The sequence below is a fragment of the Neopsephotus bourkii genome, unplaced genomic scaffold, assembly GCF_033783945.1.
Source record: "Neopsephotus bourkii isolate Nb327-2 ecotype Australia unplaced genomic scaffold, CSIRO-AGI_Nbou_v1 NB_272, whole genome shotgun sequence".
Lineage (NCBI taxonomy): Eukaryota > Metazoa > Chordata > Aves > Psittaciformes > Psittacidae > Neopsephotus > Neopsephotus bourkii.
In genome coordinates this window covers 12631472-12649371 of record NW_026900781.1, presented here as the reverse complement: position 1 = coordinate 12649371, position 17900 = coordinate 12631472, and the positions used below count along the sequence as shown (strand labels likewise).

Here is a 17900-nt window from a genome sequence, read left to right as displayed (position 1 = left end):
GATATAAACCACTGCTGTTCTAGCTGAAAAGAAAGACGTGGCTGGTGTTAAAACAAGAGTCAAACCCAGCAGACTGAAAGAGTGAATCACTCACACTTACACATTGTATAAGTTGATTTGAACACTTTGTGTTTCATTAAGACAATATATTAATTGGTTATTGAATTAATTAACTAAAAATAAATTATATGTGCTAATATCCAGATTCAAAAGTACGACCAATGTCTTTTGGACCGGCCAACTGACTGCTCTTTAAAAAAAACCCCAAAAAATTAAATGCCCCCCTTTTAACAAAATGGGATGCATTATGCTTCCTACTTTCTATTTTAAGCCTTCTTATAACTCCAGCTCTAATCTGCTGTTTCACCAATACCCCACCTAGGATTCATTTAACGCTATTTTTAGAAAACAGTATGAACACTCCAGAACTTCCATGCACAGAGGTATGGATCAGTACAGCTGAACAGCCACTGGAGAGCACTCTTCAAGCTACAGTTAAGCGTGCTGATCATACTTCAGCTATATACCAATGAGATTTTAACTCACGCTGTATTTCAATTACCCATATTTATGTGTATTCTGCCGGTCTGGCCAGCTATTGTTTTCTAGTTTCCTTCCCTACAGCTTGGACAGACCAAAATAGCCTGCAGAACTTCGGGAGGAAATATTTTAGAGCTCTATCCAGTAAAAGCTTGATACAAAGCCATTTAGCTTAATGAATGTCTTTCCATTGACTGGAGTAGTTTGCTTCCAACCTCATGGTTCACAGGCTTACTACTTAAATGGCTACACTGAAGTTTGGGTTGATGAAATGAGGTGACTATGTTATTTATTCCTTTTTATTCAGCCTGCCAACCAATGTTTTGGTTACTGTAGTTTTCGTTGATCACTTCTCTGGTGAACTTGAGAGAAAATCTGATTCAAAGCTCCTGGAGCTCAGGAAGTGATAAATCTAGACCAGTGTGTGATACGGAGTCCAGGCTTGCAATTCGTCCCTAAGCGTGTACAGCCACCATAACCTAAAGAGCAAGCCTGACTATGCTTGCTGTGCTGAGCACTGAGATACATGGAGAATGAATATAAACGAAGATACCTTGCTCTCTTATAATGAAAAAGATGATGCACATAACCTAATTATTTATGGCAAATAATTTAATTCCTGAGTTTTAAAGGAAGCCTCTGTTTCCATGGGTGGAGTTTGCACCTCACAGAAATCTGCCAAAAGAAAAACATCATAAAAATGTGGGTGCAAAATCCTGTTTTAAAAAATGAGGACCCCATAAAAACCTGAATACCCTTTTCTGTACAGATCCTGTCCTTTACAATGTGCATTGCTGACCACCTCATCCTAGTCAATGGGAAATTTGGCTGGATAACATGATAAGGACTTTACTAGAAGAATACTGCAGGCTAGCAGTAAAATTCCAACAGCTTAGAAATATAATAACAATTTGGTTTAAAGTTCCAGGAGTCTCCTACGGGCTTTGTCAGACCTCTGTGGTTTCTGTTTAAAATTACAGCAGATTTTTTCCAGTGGAGCATAGCTGCTGAATGTGCTAGCCCCGTGTGCAGAGTGGGAGGTTTCTCACATTCCCACCTTGCAGTCAGAAAGTTTTCTGGCGGCAAGAAGTGCTAATTTAACAAATTTCTTTCCAGTGCCATTTTGCCAGGAGGCAACCAGAAACATCCCTAGGTATTCAAAGCAGAGGTGATGTTGGGAATGGAAAAAAGCAAACTTTATCCCAAGTAGTTTGAGGCCACTCCAGAGACTCTGCCCTGGGAGCCTCTGCCCGGTTCTGCAGAAAACCAGTGCCTAAACTGAGGCAGCTTTGCATTTAAATGAATGTTGGCTCAGTTGCCATCAGGGAGAATAAAGCATATGTATTGTCTTGGCTAAGTTCCTGCACACGTGACACAGAAAACCATTGGTTTTCTCCTGTGTATGTGCTTCCTTTTCCTTCTTTCTGTCCCTTAGTTCTTGTTTTCCCAACAGCCAAAAGAGTGCTCATCATGAAGTGGTTACAGGAACTTTCTCTAAGTCTGATGAAATATCTTTCCCTGTTTGACTCAGTGAGTTTAATATCCTGGTGAGAAAGGCATGATTACAAAAGCATGCCCTTCTACCCAAGAGAAAGGGATTTCCGTACAACTGCAGTTTGCCTGGCCAGAAGAGGCAGCTCTTCAGAAACATCCTTGAAGGAAAGGAAAACAGGCTGGATGATGAGCAGGGTGGGATTCTGAAAGATTAACCACCAGAATTAAGCAGATGCTTCTGCTAACCATCTGGCTCAACCACCCCAATGGCTAATTTGATCCAGAAAGCAGAGACACTACCTCATAGTCTATAACCCATGAGTCAGTGAAAGCATCTGACAAAGATGATCGAGTAATTATAGTCTCCAAAATTGTCAGACTTGTTGGTATGGTCAGTGGTGGGACAGGCTTAGGTGATGCTGTCACTTCCTTGCACACGTGGGCCAATTGTGTCACCAAGGCTATAGTCAAACACTTCAGCATGACGGCTCAGGCACTGCCAAACAAATCTTTCCTCACAGTTAACCAAGAATTATTTTTTTTTGTTTCAATAATCATGTAGAGACTGTAATACACAAATAAAAATACCAAAAATTTTGGGCCAGATTCTTTGGTGGTCCTTTACTGCTGGAGAGCCTAATGGGGGCAGGAGGTTGTAGCAATAAAAAGTGGTAACAGCCTCAGTTATACTCAGAGAGGTTATAGGTGATGCAGTGGCCTACAATACAGAATGTGTGTTGAAAAGAGAGTTGTGGTCAGCAGATCTTGTTTCTGGAGCCTGTGGAAGCCAGAAATGAGGGCATCAGAAATGTCACTGCTAATCCGCCCTTTAAAACAAACAAGCAAAAACCCCCAAACCAACATACTCACAATTCTTATGGCAATAGCCTTGAGAGTATGAGTTAAAACAAGCCACTGAGGCTGAAAATATGTATTTGGCCTTTCCTACCTCAGCTCATGGCTGTCCTTTAAAATGCAATAAGGGCCTGTCATTCTCGGGGAGCGTTGGGGAATTTGCTCTTTTGGTGCTGTGGCAGATGAACAACAGATGCTTTTATATGGATTGTAATGGCACTGCCCTCCCCAGCCACTTGGCAGCTGGTGCTTCAGGCCAGCCCAAATCTGGTGCCATTGCAGGACTTTGGATCACTGATGGGGAAAGAGATGGGTGAGAAAAAGCTGTGGGAAGTGGGGGTATGGTCTCCTTTGCATAGAAGCTCTGTTCAAGATAAGGTACTCACTCTTGGTTCCTGTGCCTGGCCACATGTCTGATTGATCTGGATACGGGCTCTGACTTGCAGGCTTCACCTCAGCTCTGCCTTACCACTACAGACTTGTCTGGTGAACTAGACTTGGCTAACCCTGGTTACTGCCACAGGACCTGCTTTGCTCTTTGTTTTTGTGTGGTGTAGTACTGCACCTCTTGTCAATGAGGCTGTCTCCCTCAGCTCCCAGCCTCACCCATGCTACTCCCTGAAACTGGGGTTGTCACAACTGTTTGTTCATCCATAAAATTGATTGCTGAAAAAACAGTGTGGTGTCAAGCAATAGGGAAATGGAAAAATGGGTGAGGCAAGAGTAATCTATGGGACGCAGTCTCCTACTCTCTGATTGCAGGTCTGCTACCTATATGCAACCCTACCCTCCTGAACAGAAAAGTCCTCAAAGAGCAGAATAAACCTTTGGCTGCAGTAGGATTACCTAGTGCCACTTACGAGAGCTTGTCTGGCTCTTGAAGAGTTGTGAGAAGTCCATGGGACTCTTTGGTATTGACTCTGGGGAGGTCAAGATCCTACTCCAATCATAATACTGTAAGGCTAAAGGCAACCTTGAGCATCAAGTAGAATGACACTCATCAAGGGCAGAGTCAACTGTGGCAGGTCATTCCTGATGAATGTTTATTTAGTCTGTTATTTAAGAACTCAATTATGGAGCTGCCATAACCTGCCTATGCAAATCTGTTCCAGTATTGTTAATTCTTAACATTAAAATGACTTTTTCCATGTTTAAAACTACTACATCTAGCCCTACCCACGAGGAGTACAAATGTTAGATTTCTCCCTAACACCTTGTAGCAGGCCTTTATGCATTTGAAGATGGTCATCGTCCTTCCTTCCTGGACAATATCATCACCTCATATGCTAAAAGAGGCTACCTTTTTCCTATCTGTGTTTCCATGTCCTGTTTTCTAGAATTCTGATAATATTCATGGTTCTCCAGCCTTTTGACATCCAGCACCAAACACAGTGCCCAAGTTGAGACTTTAACACTAACACACCAGGATTACTTCATGTATTAATGGATTATTTATCTGTCTCTAAACTGTGTTCACCTATTCCAGCAAATACTGATTCCATTACAAACTTTATACTTCTTTCTATGTCCTGTGTTTTTGAAACTGAGTCCCCCACAAATGCAGACTTTGAGCATCCCTGTTCAATTAATCTGATTTTTCCTACGGACAATTTCTTTATTTTCTCAGGATCATCTTTGGGGATAATTTTGATTTCTAATCTAATTTATTTGCATTCCTCCTCAGCTTCACGGAAACCTTTCTATTCCATCTTCTAGACTGTTTAAGTAAACACCACCACGTATAGACCCATTGGTCTTAACTGTTAGTCACTTTCAGCAACAAACATTAAAAAAGTTGTCTTTCAATGTCATCTGCTAATAGACTTACTCTTCCATTGACTAGTTCACTAATCCTGTTTTTTCCTATTATTAATGCACTGATAGAATGATCTCACAAGCAATGGTCACAAGGACTAACATCTCTTTGGCCTTTCTGATGCTGCTCTTGCGTGCCATTGAAAATCTGTCTTTCATACTCTCACATAGTCTCTACCTCCAGTGTAACCTCTTTGTATGTTTGGGACGAAAGGGACCTAACCAAGTTGATCACTTACTCTGCTTCCAGACCATCTTCTGTACCTAGAAAGTTTGCAGTTACACCTTTAATACCATCTCTTCCATGTTACATAATTTCTTTCTCAAATTCCCCTTTTTCCTTGGATCAGCTTTCCAGAAAATGTTACCTAATGACCCTTTGGCTAACTGAAATCTGTCCTCCTGAAATCCTGTCTGCTTTTACTGTAGTGTTGCCTCTTTCCAGTCCCAAGGAAATGTGAATTCTGTCATTCCCCCGTCACTGGCACCCAAGTTCCTCTTTGACCAGCTCTATTACGTTCCTCTGTAGGTTTGAAGCCAGCAGTCTTTTTGACAAACCAACAGAAGGGCCATGGAGGTCTGACTCTGTCAGCACCTAGCAAACAGTTAATGCTTTGTAATAGGGGTAATAAAGAAGTAATTTTATATATCATTCTTCTGGGTTTGGTTGCAACTAGTCACAGAATGATTTATCCCAGGCACACAAGACTATGAGACAGCTTTTACCTGCTTGAAATATGTGCATTAAAAATTATAGCATTCTTACCTTACCTCTTAGCCACAAATAAAATGCAAAGGGATACATAAAGAGTGTAAATAGCATATATCTAGCCAAATATATATGCTGTTACAAAAAATATAGATCCAGCAATGTTGGGAGTCCCCTCTGGTCCATATCTTGGGTCTCTTATGTTCTGCTACTGATTTGTTCTGTGACTGGAGAGACAACTTTGAAAAGCAGCCACTGATATTTTGATCTAACTTCTAAAACAATAATCCAGACTAGGGGAGAGTGAAGCAATTTCTTTTTAATTTCCATGCTAAAAATATTTGTTACCTTACCTTTTTCTCTTCTCTCTGCTATAGCCCTGAGTTCAGTGACAAGGAACAGATGCTCACTTACTGCCCCGTTTCAGTTAATTCTTTGAATAGCTAATGCTTGCTTAATGTGAACTCTCTTAACAGACAGCACATCACTCTGTGACTGCATTGTTCTTTTTCCAAGGTGGTCTTTTTATAGTGTGAGAAATACAGGGTTGTTGTTTTCTTTTCTGATTAGAAGTCTTATGGACAAGATTTACTTAAGGATTTGGGTGTATATTAGACCATATTTGTATAAGGCCAGAAGAAAGAAGAAAACCCCTGTACTATATTCTGACGGTTTTCCAGAGAAGTGGTTTTTGCTGTCTTCCTTTGTGTTAGTGAACAGACTAAATAGTTTCAACAGGGGTACAAACTCTGCTTTGTTCAAACATACTTGCAAAACCGAAATGTCAGTAATAAAAAAATGTATCTTGGCACACATGCCAGAGACACAGATGGAGATACACAAGTGTAACTGTGTAGGTGTAATATGAGTAGTGGCATTTGTGAAAACCCTGGACTTCCAGTAGTTAATCTTTTCTCTTCCTTTAGGTAGACTTTTAAAGTTTATCCCATAACTTTTAGTTCATTCTCTGATACCTCCTTCAGGGAAAAAGAAACCAAATCCAACAAATAAGATTTTAATTAGCCATGCTTTCATCCTGAGGTTTCTCTTCCAGTCAGGCCAGTGATTTCTTGTTGTTTTTCAAACCTGTTACATGTTGACAGCATTCATTGGGTATGTTTTTGTATCACGGCTCTCCTGCTGGAAGCACTAGATGTGAAGACCCTCATGGGAAGCGGGATGCTTGGGATTCAGCTTCCCTCTTTGGGACCTTCCCTAAAAAATGCAAAGATGCTAGTGCACTCAGGAAAAATTATGGTTTTATAGTTTTCTAAACTTCAACCACTAGAATTCTCAGTGAGCTGCCAACGCCTCCCTTAAAAGTCTCGTGGCTCCCTGTACATAGCAAAATAATCATGTTGGGTAAAAATGTTTCTAATTAGTCATGCATGGAGAATTCTCCTTCTCCTTCCAGTTAGGAACCTGTTTCTTCTCTCAGGTGTTTTAACTCCATTGGCCCCAGGCCAGTTATCACTGGCTTACAAAGCTATAAGGGACAACTGCATACAACTAACACATCCCTGGGCCTGATGTTTTTTGTACTCATGGCTCTTTGCCCTCTTCTGGGAATGAAAAGGAACATTTATTTGGTGTTTCTTACAGAGACAATGCCCAAAATTAGGTACCTCCAGTGCTGGCCAATATACAAAGGAACAATTGTTAATTATTTCCGCATGCTGGAGAAACAGATTGCAGGGAGGGCTGGCTTGCTTGTAGGCCACAAGCAGAGAGGTACTGGACTGTCACTGCCATGCTGGGGTTTTTTAGCAAAACAATGTTTCATTTTGAGCCAAGGCTTGGCCTGGGGCCCTGGCTGCAATGCCCAAGTCCCGCTAGCACCCATAGGCCTGGCTGTCCCTGCCACCCTGTTCATGGACCAGGACCCCATGTCAGCCCCTGCCCCTGTGACACTGCAGAAGTTCTGGACTCCAGCTACTCACAGCCCTGCCCACTTGCCTGAGGCTACCAAACACAGCTCGCCATTGCTGCAAGGTTACTCTTGACCACACAGAAAATGTAATCAAGGCTGAGAGGAAGAAGCCTGTCCCAGCCTTCTCTTACGGAATGGTGAACACGGGCAGGCTCCTTCCCTTCTGATGAGCTAGAGAGCAGCCTTTTCAGTGGTCCAGAAGTGCAAAGCCCACACAAAGCTCTGCCAACATCCCCTCTTCTTCAAGCGCATGCTGTTCCTGCACCAAGCACAGGAAGGATCAAGATTTGTGTGCCCAGTCATGATGCTGTTCCAGACTTGAGTAAAACTTCCAGATGCAAACCTTTAGGCTGGAAACAAAACAGTGGTACAAAGCTCAGCCTGGATCCTGCTCTTCCACAGTTTTACTGCAGGGTAGCACCAGCTCACTCTAGCGTTACAGATACATATGAGAGAGGAATGTGGCACTGGCACTGCCTTTGCATTCGAAAAACCATGCAGTGCAGAGTGCTGTAGAAATCACACCCGGACGTGCACCAGCAGGAACTGGGTCTAAGCCTTTCAAAGGATACATCTTTGCCAAGAAGTCAGTAAATCTGGCCAATCCTACCCACCCCTCCAAAACCAAGCAGGGGAGTGTTTTCAAAGATGGAAAGAAGGCTGCAAATACTTTGTGGGCTGGGCACAGGCCACGCATGTTAAACACAAACAGCTCCAGCTGGGAGCCAGTACTGCCAGGAATTTATTTCCCCCCTGCTTTGTAATGCTGACTTGCAGCACTGATGTCTCAGCTTCTCATGGCTGGGACTGTGTTTGCCACCAGCAAGGTCCTAGTGGAAAGATACATGACAGCCTGTAGGGAGACGTATGAAATGCAAGATTTGTCAGATGCACAAGAGTCACCTGAAAGGCAAGGAGTGCCAGAGTCCTGCTTATCTCCAGGCTCTGGCTCCAAGGTTTACTGTCCAGAACCATTCCCTGAATCCTCCTGTTTCTGCTCCACCTGCCAGTTGCCATGTCAGGGCATTGAAGTTGTAGGTCACTCCCCACACCCTCAAATATTCAAGCCAACAGGTAGAAAAACAATTATGAGACTTCCCCTCCATTCATCCACTTGTCTCTGCACACTCTTCACTTTGTTTCCTCACAAAATTTGGTGCTTTTCCTCTCTGTGACTGTTTACTCTCACTCCAACATCTGAACCTTCTTTCATATTGTGATGGATTTCCCCTTGAGTCCTCCTTCCCTCCTCTTCCACATCCCTTTCCACAGCTCTCCAGCTCTGTGAAGTCAACAAATACTGTAATTTTGTGCCATTACTTTAAAACATCAAAGTAGAAAAATAAACTCTTCTAGACTACCTTCTTCTGGGCCAACTACAGTTGCCTCACTTGTCTGCCTCTATAAACTAAGAGATCCTCAGGAAGGAAAGTGCCCTTAGGTTCACTATCCATCCTTTCTGCAGCCTCCAAACCAGACCTGGTGGGGTTTTGAACAACCTGCAGATGTCACCATCGGCTTTGCAGCCAGGGACAGGATCAAATGTATTTGGTAGCTGAAGGTAAGCAAATTGCAATGTATTCTGGCCAGGGTTCTTTGATCACTGGACACAGATTTGATGGAGTTCATGTCAGCATGATGTAGAAGTTGCTTAAACTATTGGATGTGGGGCATTCAGAAGAGCCTCAGTTGTCAAAAGACAACCAGTTTTCCTTTTTGTTGCACCGAGTGATTCAGAGAAAAAGAGCTCCGCTTGGTCCAGCAATAACTTGTAACTCCCATATAGAACAGGATACAGTGGTGTCAAGTCAGCTTTTACCAAAGTCCTAGTATGGGTAACACTATTAATGAAACAATACTAGGGATACCTTTGTCCCACAGTGAATAAATCAGTAATTTCTACTTGTGAAGTTAAAGTAAGGTTACATATTTCCTGCTGGCACTTACACTGGATTCACATGTGATTATTAAACCTCACAGTTACTTATCCAAATCCAAATCAGCAGTATGGCCACATCCCCATTCAGACATTGACATCAGGTTTGTAATGCATATGGTATTCAAGCGTAACAAAATTTCTGTGTGGATGTTCTGCCTCCTTTTCCCTTTCTCTTAATATTTAAGGTGGCATTTTTTGTAATCTAATACACTTCCATCTTTTCATCCTATTATTCCCTTCTTCCTTACTCTCAGCAACATTTTTTTTCTCTGTAATTTTTGCTCTCTGCTTCCTCCTTGCTCATTTTCCATTATTTCTTAGTTTGATCAGTTTGACTTCCATCAGCTGTGCTCTTCATCCTTCTTTCTGCGTTTGTATCCACCAAAACCAAGCAAATTTTTTCACTTCTGTCCCATCTTGTTCTCCCCAGTTTATGGGGTGGCAGCTTTAAAGTTAATGCCATACATGCTGTTCTTTGCAGTTCCTCAGAAGTTGCTGGTCTGTTCACTTCTGGGCATAAAACCTTTACCGGACACCCATGCTCACACAAGCATCTGCTCTTACAAGGATTTGAGAAGGCTGGAGTTGCAGATGTGTGTCAGTCTGCCATCTGCCATCTCCTTTTCATATGAGGGCCTTGCCAGTTGTAGAGGGTATAGCCAGGTCCATGCAGATGCATGAAAAAGTGATTATGGTGTGGGCAGACTTTAAGTTGGCTTTAAGTTAGGTAGCACATGCAATAGTACAGGTGCTGGGCAGCAAGACATCAGCACAGGCTAGTGCTCAGAATGAATATTAATACTGGGGTCCCTTGGGCTGCTGGTCCAGTTTTCAGCTGCGGTCTGTCTTAAAGTGCTGTCAACACCAGAGCAACTTTGGTAAAATCTAGTACCTGTGCCACAATTGAGCCTTCAGTTTCTTCTGTACATGTACCTTGGAAGTCTTTGGTGACAGAACAGTCTTTGTGCATTAAACCTGGAATGTGCCCGCCAGGGACAGACCTAGCAGGATTATGGTAGCTGGCTAACAGTGACTGCAACTACCACTGCCAGACTTATAAATCGAATAGAAATTTAAACAAGTTAAAGGCTTTTTTGTTCTTTTCTTTTCTTTTTTTTTTTTTTTTCTGCTTCAGTCAACTAGAACCTGAACTGGGCTACATCCTGTCTGGCTTCATCTGCCTGTTTCTAGTATTAGCATTGACTAAAAATACAAATATGAACCCTGCTGAAGTGTTCTGAGTTCAGAGTGGCTGAGACACTCCCCTTGCAAAAGCAACAGAGATTGCAGTCTTCTCTTCTGAATCACTCAGAAATGCACAGGCTGAGTAGGAAGGAAAGCTATTGCTCTGAACAGGAGAAAAACCCAAGGTGAAGGTGCCTGTCACCTGAGAATAAGGTCATAAGAAAAGGTGGTCATTGAACTGATGTACTAGATTAATCAGGTGAGTTATGAAAGGTGTGAACTGGCTTCTCCCATCGGGTGGAGTCCTTTTGAGAATAACAGTGAAGGAAAATGTTACATCTGAAAAATAGCTCTTGTGGGATGTTGGACAACTGGGGTAGGAGAAACTCTGTTAGAGAAAGTGATAAAAAGTTCCTCTAAGTAAGTTGGATATGGAGGTCCCAGTGATGTGGGCTCTTCTAGCCCAGCTTCAGGGCTTGCATTGTCACCCCTACTTGCCGCTTTAATGAGCAGAATAGAGAAATAAAGCAAGCTTTACTTTGCAGTACATTTAATAGACTACCAGCAAAAGCTAGAAATGGCAAGCTTATCTGGCCACATAAAGGAAAATTTTTAATATTGTAGGTCATGCATTGCTTCATGCAGCTCTGAGCTAGCAGGAGAAGGAATGATCTATATAAGTAAATAAAGAAAACTTGCTCCTAACTCCCTCTAATCTCAAATTCTGAGTTTTAAAATAAAAATATTTTTGGTGCCTTATTGCTGGTGTACAGAGTCCTGAAACTCTCAGAATTTTATATATTTTTAATATACATTTTATAATTTTTTATATTATATATTTTTATGTCTCTGGTGTCTCAGACAAAACTGAGAGGCTGGCATTCATATTATTCGTGGTTTTCCTCCTCTACACACCCATTAAAAATCACTAGTGGAATGAAATTAGTTTGCAGAAGTAGCCAGTGTTGCTGACTATAATAATCTGCATGCGTTCAGGAAAAAGCTTTGGAAACAAGGTACTGCTGGGGTGACATCTTGTAACTGAGTAACTGTGATGTAATACAGTTTTTCCATTCTATCACTGACAAGGAGGCTGCAAAAAGGGGATTTAAACTGAGACCATGGGGAGCAGTGTGCAAAAAAGCAATCAGGATTCCAGCGTACATTTCCACTTGAAAAGCAGTGTGCTCCACATCTTTAATATATTTAAATATATTCTGGGCTTTCAATGAACCTAAGTAATTTTTGACCACACGCTGTAATAAACCATAATAACAGTAAAATCACAGTAATACAATTGTGTGTACATGCAGAGGTCCCACCATTCAAGCATACTATACTGTGGTTGTATGATTAACAGCAAAATAAAGGCAGGCCCCTTCTTCCTTTGTAGACACAGCAACATGATGCCTCAGTAAAAGAAGCTGCTGGTTGGTGTTCCATCAGGAGAAGAGTTATTATGAATCCCTTTTCCAGAAGCCTTTGGATCATTTATTAGTAAGTATTCCCACAGGTGGGAAAGCTGAGGAGGACTAGCTTTGCTACCCTGGAGGATTCTGCGCTTCATGGGGAGTCATAGAATCACAGAATGGTTTGGGTTGGAAGGGATCTTAAAGCTCACCCAGTTCCAACCCCCTGCCACGGGCAGGGACACCTTCCACTAGACCAGGCTGCTCAAAGCCCTGTCCAACCTCGCCTTGAACACTGCCAGGGATGGAGCAGCCACAGCTTCTCTGGGCAACCTGTGCCAGTGCCCCACTACCCCCACAGGGAAGAACTTCCTTATGTCTAACCTGAACTTCCCCTATTTAAGCTTGAACTCGCTGCAGTTTTGATCCGGAGCCTTTAAAAGAGCCAGCAGGCATCGGGGACCAGGTAGCGAGTGCAGAGGCTGCGGGAACTCTCAATCCCCACCTGCACATTAAGCCGCACCTCTCGGTGCCTCCAGCGTCGCCTGCCCGCTCCTCCAGGCCGCAGGGGGCGCTATACGACATGGGGGGGCGGAGCTCGCTCTTCTCACGTGACGGCGGCGCATCCTCCTCTCCGACACGCGACCAGGAAGTCGGCGGCTCCGCGCCTCCGCGGCAGCAGCCGCACAGGCCACGCCCCCCCACTTTCAACCAATGACAGCTCTCACCTTCAGCCCTCGCGCGCCGGAGCTGCCCCGCGGCGAGCCGCGTCTGCGGTCCCTTTAAGGAAGCGCCGGGGCTCTGGATTGGTTGCGGGGCCGAGCGGGGCCGGGCGAGACCAGGCGAGGGGAGGGTCGGGGTGGCTGAAGCGGAGCGCGGGCCGCCCCTGGTGCGCGCCTGCGCGGGGGCTGGGCAGACGGTGGCGGTGGGTTACACCTGCGGGCTGAGTGGGAGCGCGGAAATGCCGCGGTGCCCGGGGCAGCAGAGGTAGCCTCCGGGTGGCGGCAGCCCGTGTGCCAGCTGGCATTCTCCTCGCCTTGCTCGTCCGTAGCGCCGTGAGCATCCACCCGGGGAGATCTCTGCACCTGGGCTACGCCTGCTGCCGCCCGGAGGATGGCACAGCCGGCGGGGGAGCCGCATGCCTGCGCCGCGGCAGCCGGAGGTGACGGCGAGGAGCTGAACGGCAGGAAGGTGGCTCTGATCACCGGCATCACCGGGCAGGTAACGGTGGGGATTCCCCTCGGCCCCGGGCTTTCCCCGCGCTGTGGAGTGGTGAAACCCACCATGAGGCGCCCGGAGGGAGCCGTGGCTGAAGCCGTGCGAGCACCGGCGGAGGAGCTGTCGGGCGCGTTCGCAGGCAGCAGCCACCCTCCCTTCCTTCTTCTGTCCGTCCCTCCCGGGCCCCGGGGGACACATCCTTGCGGGTGCGTTCCCAGCACCTCAAGCACCTCTTAGCGAGGCGACTACCCGCCCTCCTTCGCAGTACGTGGCATGCGGGTTGCAGGAGCCCTCGCTGACAGCCCGCAGAGGTGTACAGGCTGCCCTGAGGGAAGAGGTTTCCCTGGCATCACCCACGCGTGGCTTAGGCTTGTTTGCCCCGGGGTTTGAGGTGTTTTCCACTAGGTTTGTATGATGGGGGGTATATCATTTTCATGTTGCGTCTTTGGACTGTCTTATAGTAACTTTTACCAGGAATTCCCACGAGGTCAGTTAAAGCTATGCAGAGATGAGGTGTGAAGTAAGCATCCCTGAGAGAGGAACCGAACGTAGAAAAGGGAATACAAGGAGCTGGTGCTGGGATCCTCCATCCTGATCGTCTGAAGAGGCAAAGGCAAGCAGTGCAGTGGTACCAGCTCAGGTGTGGGGCAGCCTGAAGCTGGGTTTGATCTGAGCAGGCTCCTTACTCAAGAGGTGCTCTTTGTTATCTGTCTCTCTGCCATACTGAGCAGCCATTCATTTACTTTCACCATCAGTACCTGCTTTATAACCAGAGAAAAACATCTCTCCAGGGTGCTTGTTTTGTATTCATGTATGTTCATTGTAGTCTTCACTCTCTTTGGCTGTGTTACTCATAGGGATAATGATGCTCTCACAGTCCTGGTGCTTTGAGCTGAAGGTGCAGGAGAAAGGTGGCATGGAAAGGAAAAACAAACACACAAACAAACAGTCCGTTTCCCTTGGAGCAACTTCTGCACTGGGAAAAAAAAAGGTGTGTCAGTGGTGAGTTTTAACCTGGTGAGACCTGCAGGGGTTTTGATGTATGCAGTTTGTGGCTTTTGCTGCTACACTCCCAATAGGCAGCTTGGATATTTGGTTGGATTGTTTGTCCACAAAGAGGTTTTCATTGTTGTGTCTTTGCTGGCAAGTGGGTGCTAAATAAAATCTGTCCTGGGCATGCTTAGTTGTATTTGCCAAACACCTTATTTACGGTGTAAGTGTTGCCCATTTCCTGGAAAAAAATGCTCTGCTGCACATTGCTTATCACTTGGCATGTGCTGGGTGTATGGACTGTGATTAGTATAACCTATTAAGTAGGTAATGTATAGTAAGCATTATTGCTTATTTTACAATCCAGCTTGAAGAGCTGTTTTCCTTCATGGCTTGTATTCAGTCAGTGGCAGCTTCATACATAGAATCATAGAATGGTTATGGTTGGAAAGAATCTTAGAATCGTAGAATGGTTTGGATTGGAAAGGATCATCAAGTTCCAACCCCCCTGCCATGGACAGGGACACCTTGCACTTAACCAATTTGTCCAAGGCCCTGTCCAACCTGGCCTTGAACACTGCCAGGGATGGGCCATATACCACTTTGGGCAACCTGCTCTAATGCCTCACCACCTTCATAGTAAAGAACTTCTTCCTTATATCTAACCTGAACTTCCCCTGTTTGAACCCATTTCCCCTTGTTCTGTCACTACAGTTTCTGATGAATACCCTCCCCAGCATCCTTATAGGCCCCCTTCAGATACTGGAAGACTGCTCTGAGGGCTCCATACAGACTTTTCTTCTTTAGACTGAACAGCCCGAACTCTCAGCCTGCCTTCATATGGGAGGTGCTCCAGTCCCCTGATCATCCTTGTGGCTCTCCTCTGGACTTGATCCAACAGCTCCGTGTCCTTTTTGTGTTGAGGACACCAGAACTGTACACAATACTCCAAATGAGATCTCACGGGAGCAGAGTACAGAGGCAGGATCACCTCCTTTGACCTGTTGGTCATGTTCCTTTTGATGCAGCCCAGGATACAGTTGGCTTTCTGGGTTGCAAGCGCACACTGAAGCCGGCTCATGTTCATTTTCTCATCAACCCACACCCTCAAGTCCTTCTCTGCAGGACGCCTCTTAATCTCTTCTCCACCCATCCTGTAGCTGTGCTTGGGATTGCCCCAACCCCAAGTTGCAAACAGGACCTTGCCCTTCGCTTTGTTGAGCTTCGTGATGTTTGCACCTTTCCCTTCAACTGTGATTTGTTCTGTTATGCTTACAGATCAACTCGTGAGGCAGGTGTAGATTGTTTGGAAGACCATGAGCATTGTGGAGAAGTACATATTAAAACATGCTGCTCTTTTATGCTGAGACAGTGTTAGTCAATGCTCTCTCTTTTGTGGCAGAGACACCTGACCTTTTGTGAGGGGGTAAATCCAGAGACAATGTAGACTCAGAGCAGATTTCCTCTCTTATCCAAGAGAGCCTGTGCTGTGCTTTGAATGTTCACCTGCTGTTTGTGTGTTACCCCATTATGTCTGTTCTCATGTGTTCTTGCAACACTTCTTGGTGTGCACTCTTCCTGTGAGTTAGCAGCTGTCTGCCAATAGTGGGCTGAGGAAACCCCTCCAAGCAGCTGTCTGAGAGGGTTGTATAACTGTGTCTGAGAAGAGGAAAACCAATCATCTGTGTATATTAACATTTTTGCTTGATGCTCTTATTTTTAGCAAGAGGACATTCGGAGCTTTTCCAAGGGCTACTTTGATTGCTGTGTGATCAGTCTTCCAGTTTGTTGACAGATGTCTCTTGTTAGAGATAGTAAGTTAGTAGGCCTATAGCTACAACCCCCTGATTCTTTCAGTACTGTGTTCTTTGTTATTTAACTCTCTTTTCAGTGCAGCTTTTTCATCTTAATTTAACCTGTGTCAGGCATATTTAGCATTGGAAGGTGAGGAGAACCTGAGCTAGTAAAGGCCTGGGATATCTGAAAAGTAGCCAGTGAGGCTGGGTGCCTTAGTGACAAGACTGTAGCAACTCTTGTAGGATGGAAGCTTTTCTGTTAGGGATGACCTTTTCTGGGGTCCTGTACTCCTCTATTGTTATGAGATCTGCCACTGGGAATCCTTGTTCCTCTTTTCTTAATTTAACTTCAAAGAAAGTCACTGTAGTACTTGTTCCTTGCCCCTCTTTCACTCCTTTTCTTTTATTCTACATAATAGCTTTTATTTGGAAAGGCCTTGCCCAGAAATGGGAGGTCTGCATTCTGTTTCTTATCTGCAACTTTCATGTCCCACCTGTTCTGAGAATGTCCTAAGTGCCATCTGTTTTAAACTTAATTACCATGTGTAAAATGTACAAATAGGCTGAAGTGGAAGCTAGAGCTCAGGCTTGTCTTTCCCAGGTGGTTACCTTAATTACCGGGCTAGAGAGAGTTGGTGTGTTTCACATTCTTCCGTGGAACCTGTGCTCTTCCAAGGTGGGAAGTAAAGGCTTTGATTCCTTCAGGCTGAGGAAAGCATAGAACAGAACCAGGTGGTAAACTCCCTTTATTAAACTGGGCCACTTCTGCTACAGAAGATTTCTTTTAAAAATGAGTTGGCACATTTGCATTGTGTCAAGAACCTGCTTTTGTTTTTGTGTGGCCAGTGTAGTCTGAGAGCATTTGCTGAACTAAGGCCCCACAGTGCCTGGTTCCTAGAACAAGGGTAAATGAGAAAGAAGTATTAAACTAACTGGACTGTGGCAATTTGAGGCAAGTGCAGAACTGTGCTTTTTTTCTTCACAGTACTTGGGCCAAGTAAAGTGCTGCTGGAACTGTAGCAGCCCTTCCTGAGTAGAGATGATGCCACAAGAAGTGTGCTCCATCGTAGTGTTGAAATCGGACAACTCTTTATTTTTCAGAACATCTGTATAGCTGTGAACATCTGGATTGTCCATTTTTTCTAGTGACAAAAGATAGGATTTTGTTTCTGCTATGGTGGAGAAAGTTGAGCTCAGGTAGGGCTATATTTCAACAATGGGGCAACTGACTGATGATTCAGCTTTTCCCTGTACTATACTACAGAGATGTGCACAGCTGTAACTTCTGATTTATGGACTTCTAATGGGATTCATAAAACTTTACAGGATGCCAGAAGAGGATGAGCTGTCTGCACAAGTAGGGTGAGTGACTGGAGGCTCCTGCTTTATGCCAGCTTACTGCACCAGTTAACCAGTTAAGGTGTTTTGCTTCTCTTCCAGATACACCTTTTAACAAGGTGTTAAAAGGATGATTCCCTGCAAGGGTGAATTTGTTACTGATAGGAGGGTGATTCCGTGACCTTTTGCCAAGTAACGGATTTGCAATATGCATGGTGAAGTCACAAAGGAAAACAAATTCAATAACTGTATAGTCAAGAATCAAAGGCATTCTGGCTGCAAGGGCGGGACCTAGGTCTTTATGAAATCAAAGCAGATGAATGAGCCTCTACAGATTCTGCATTTACCCGTGGGGTTAGAGTGAAATCAGTATCATTGTACAACTTGCATTACTGATAAGAGAAAGCACGTAGTCAATGGACATGTATACTGCTTATGCAGTATTGAAATTTCCCTTATTTCCACCACAGCAGTGGGAGGTACCACACGTCTCTGTTTTGCTAAACTGCTTCCAGAGCAGGGCAGTTGCTGTGGTTTGATGGATAAAACATGTAAGTGTTGCGTAGGTATAGCTGGTACTTATGAGTAATGCATAGCACTTTTTTCTTTAAGGAAAAGTATTTAAAATTAAACAGGCCTATTGTGTGTTTTAAAATGAAAATATTTTTTTGCAAAACTAGAG

At 44.5% G+C, this 17900-nt stretch overlaps 1 protein-coding gene across 1 annotated transcript in view; it reads left to right on the top strand.

Annotated features, from left to right (window-relative positions):
• The first annotated feature begins 12795 nt into the window (after window positions 1-12795).
• Window positions 12796-17900, top strand: part of GMDS (GDP-mannose 4,6-dehydratase) — a 425091-nt gene continuing 419986 nt past the window's right edge. Inside the window, exon 1 of the mRNA XM_061346622.1 lies at window positions 12796-13097. Coding sequence (XP_061202606.1) covers window positions 12990-13097 — 108 coding nt within the window. The 5' untranslated portion in view covers window positions 12796-12989. The remainder of the gene's footprint in view (window positions 13098-17900) is intronic.